This window comes from Gavialis gangeticus, unplaced genomic scaffold (assembly GCF_001723915.1).
Source record: "Gavialis gangeticus isolate Ggan-Ray unplaced genomic scaffold, GavGan_comp1, whole genome shotgun sequence".
Classification (NCBI taxonomy): Eukaryota; Metazoa; Chordata; order Crocodylia; family Gavialidae; genus Gavialis; species Gavialis gangeticus.
In genome coordinates, this window is record NW_017729014.1 from 12,162,855 (window position 1) to 12,166,332 (window position 3,478).

Sequence of the window (3,478 nt, forward strand, 5' to 3'; positions counted from 1 at the left end):
AAAAAAAAAAAAAAAAATAGCAGTTTTAGTATATGCAAACTAGGTTGAAATTGATTCTCTGCAACCTGCATACTGCTGATTCACAACTTCTAATACTGATGAAGCTTACTCATCAAAAGCTTGAGAAAATGGAGCAGGCTTCATCTGAACACGGAGCAGTGGTAGTGTTACCAAAGCTCTCTACACTGTAGCACTGTGTTGATTATGCAGTTTTGTGTTGAAACATTTTGCTTGCAGATCAAATTACCTGCTAGTTGGAAAATGGCTGATTTAGCTACAATACTTTGGCCTTCTTTATAAACAATACTTTTCAAATAGAACATTAGATCTGTATTTTATTATAGTTTTGGGAGCGGATATACCATATGCAGCCTGCAATAAGGAGTAAATGTAGTTTATGAAGGAAGGCAAATGGCTAACTTCAGGGTGATGTCATGAAACTAACAGTTTTGTGTCTCATTGGGCTTTTCTTTTTGAGATCTGAGGTCTTGGAGAGCGAGAGAGTCCAATTGCCAAAAAATCTTGTGAGGAAGTCTTTTTCTTTCAAGTACCTCCTAACCTGCAAAATTCACTGACTTGCAGCTAGTCTTCTAGGCACTGGTATGAATTAGCAGGGTTCTACTGTATTTCATTTATCATTCTGTGGATGACTCTGAGGTTATCCCTTCTGGCCACAAAGTTGCAGGGAGCAGCTGCCTCGAGAGCTGCATGTGTTAGGTATGACAGGAAATAATATTTCTGCTCAAAGGTTTGAGACGTCCAAGGCTTCCATATATACACTTGTATCTTAACCCAAGCACAATCTTTTTACCTGCAAATATTTGTACTTCATATATCTCTACATGATGGTTCCCCTAGTGATATGTGCACAGGCACCGTTGTACAGTCCTTTAATTTCTCATTTCCAGTAGGTCTGTTGCCAAAAAACAAACTTGTAATTGGACTGTTAAAACACTGCAACTCTGTGATTTCAGCATCCATCTTAGCAATTTTATTCAAAAAAACTATTTTACAACGATTAGAACTGGATCAAAGAAAAAAGCCTCATTGCCCTCAGTCTCAAACCTTGAAAAACAATATTTTTGCCATATCAAGCTAAAATCAAGCTGCTCTGCAGTATAGACAAGAGTTGAACTGTTCTCTCTTAAAATTTTTATGCTGCTTAAATGCTCTTCAGTGTTTTCTCTTTATTGTTTAAAAAGCTGCCATGTTAAAAATTGACCAATTGGTACACGTAATACTGTTGATTTGATCTAAATTATGTCAGTAACAGCTCCTTTTGATCTGTCCCATAATTCTTTTTTTTTTTTTCTTGGGGGGTGGGAATCTGTTAATACAGACTGGGTCAGATTTAAATTTCCCCTTCAGCCATCTAACGATAAAGGTGCAAAAGATGCAAGGTGCCAGGCTTTTGCTGCATTACCAGCAGTGATTTACAGGGGACTTAGTATTTGAAACTAAAACTGATTATACATTATTAATGTTGCCATTTTAGCTTCATATTATGCAAAGGGCTGTTCACGGATTTCTGTCGTGAATACAGCAACCAGCGCTCTTTCCCTGAAATCCAGCTAATACGTTCAGTTAGCATTTCAGAGGGATTATAACAATTGTGAAAAGTTGGGTGAAATAGAAACAGAGTGGGCTGTTTATAGGAAAGTGGTTTTGTTGATCTTTGTGTGGCATAACAAGGATCATTTGCCAGACCCTAACGACTTGGTCCCTTCCCCATTGTCCCTATTCTTTGTCTTGCTTTTCTACAGAAAATACAGGAAATGAAAATGACAATGAAACTGTGCCCGAGACCTCTGCAGGTTGCTGGAGTTTTTTTCCCTTTCTGGTTTTTTTTTGTTGTTGTGTTTTTTGTTTTTTGTTTGTTTTTGTTTTTTTTAATATCACTTTTAAGCCAAGACATTGCTTCATCTCACACATAGCATGAAATGCAGGCATTGCATTTTGGCCATTGACACCCCCCACATAATCTGCTTTTGGGCTTGTTTCTCCATCGTGCTTTTATTTCTACTGCTTCACCGCCTGATTTTATTTTTATTGCACACAAGTGCACATCCATGTACAGACCTTAAACCATTGTGATTGCAGTGAAGTGGTGTATAATGAGCTATTAATGCAAAGCATTAGCTACACTTTTTATTCACTCAGTGTTGTTCAAGTGTCATTGCATGCAGTCTTATATTTGATCCAAAGAGCCAGGTATCCTGAGATTAGCTAGTATTCCCCGTGGATGTTTACTTGACCACACGTTGATATAATACGAGTTATATCCAATAGCAGTAAGGGCCAGCTCTTGTTCCCGTGTACACTAGTTCAGCGTTTCTCAACCCATGGCTCACGACCCAAAAGTGGGTCACAAGCATACATGAAAGGGTCACAAACTTTAAAGATGGATTCTCTTTTAAAGGAGAAAAATGTGGGAAACTGTGACTCTTCCCTTACAGACTGGCAGAGTTCCAGCTTGCACGGGGCCGTTTCCCACCCCCCCCTGCCCCACACATGGGGGGGGGGCGCCGGGGGCAGTGGGTCAGGAGTGAGGGGCACTGTGTCAGGATTGGCCGTTGATGTTTACAAATGGGTCCTGGTACAAAAATGGTTGAGAACCACTGCACTAACTCATCTGACACTGCAGGGTTTTATCTTTATATTACATAGCTTAAATGGTGGTTCTCTGGCTTTTATGTCTTAGCTTGAGAGATTTCATGTTCCTGCATGTTTCTGAGGGACTATGTTTAGGATTCTTACTGGTTCTGTACAGTTTTTGAAGATTTTTAATAACAGGTGACTTAATTTGGCAGACAAAACCAGGACATGGTCCAATGGCTGAAAGTTGGAGCTAGACTCATCTAAACTGTAAAAAGATGCAAATTTTTAACAGTGCATGTAATTATAGCAACCAGTTCCTGAGTGTTGTAGTTTATTTTCCATCATAAGGACTCTGAATTAAAATTGAATGGCGCTAGCTAATTAGCAGTGAGCTAAAAAGACTGGTTGAAATTCTGTGGCTCGTATTAAACAGGAAGATAGACTAGATGATCACGATGATGTCACCTGGCCACAAAATCCATCGTATACTTGCTGTGCCCTGAATTGTATTTGGATATATTTCCCTCCCACCCCGTAGACTTCTGCTAATTTTCCAGAGTTAATGACAAATGCAGATGTCACACAAGCATTCAGAAGTCTTCTTACAGGTGTCTCAAGCTTGAGCGTTGGTCTCCTTTAAGAACACCACCTCGCTGTATGGGCAAAAGTAGCATTTGTGATGGAAATGTTAGCCTCAGCTTCACAGTTCAGGATGGCCACGTGTGCTGTGAAGGCCATGTGCATGACGAACTGTTTAATTCTTTCTTTATGCTTGAACATAATCACAAGGGTAACACCCAGACTGGATATATACTAACCTGCATGACACGTGTTATGGTCCAGCCAAGCACAGTTGATTTAAAAAAAAAAAAAAAAAAAA

At 39.4% G+C, this 3,478-nt stretch overlaps 1 protein-coding gene across 1 annotated transcript in view; it reads left to right on the plus strand.

Annotated features, from left to right (window-relative positions):
• The window catches only part of CLSTN1 (calsyntenin 1), a 71,733-nt gene that overhangs the window by 56,558 nt on the left and 11,697 nt on the right, over window positions 1–3,478 (plus strand). Inside the window, exon 11 of the mRNA XM_019511551.1 lies at window positions 1,764–1,814. Coding sequence (XP_019367096.1) covers window positions 1,764–1,814 — 51 coding nt within the window. The remainder of the gene's footprint in view (window positions 1–1,763; window positions 1,815–3,478) is intronic.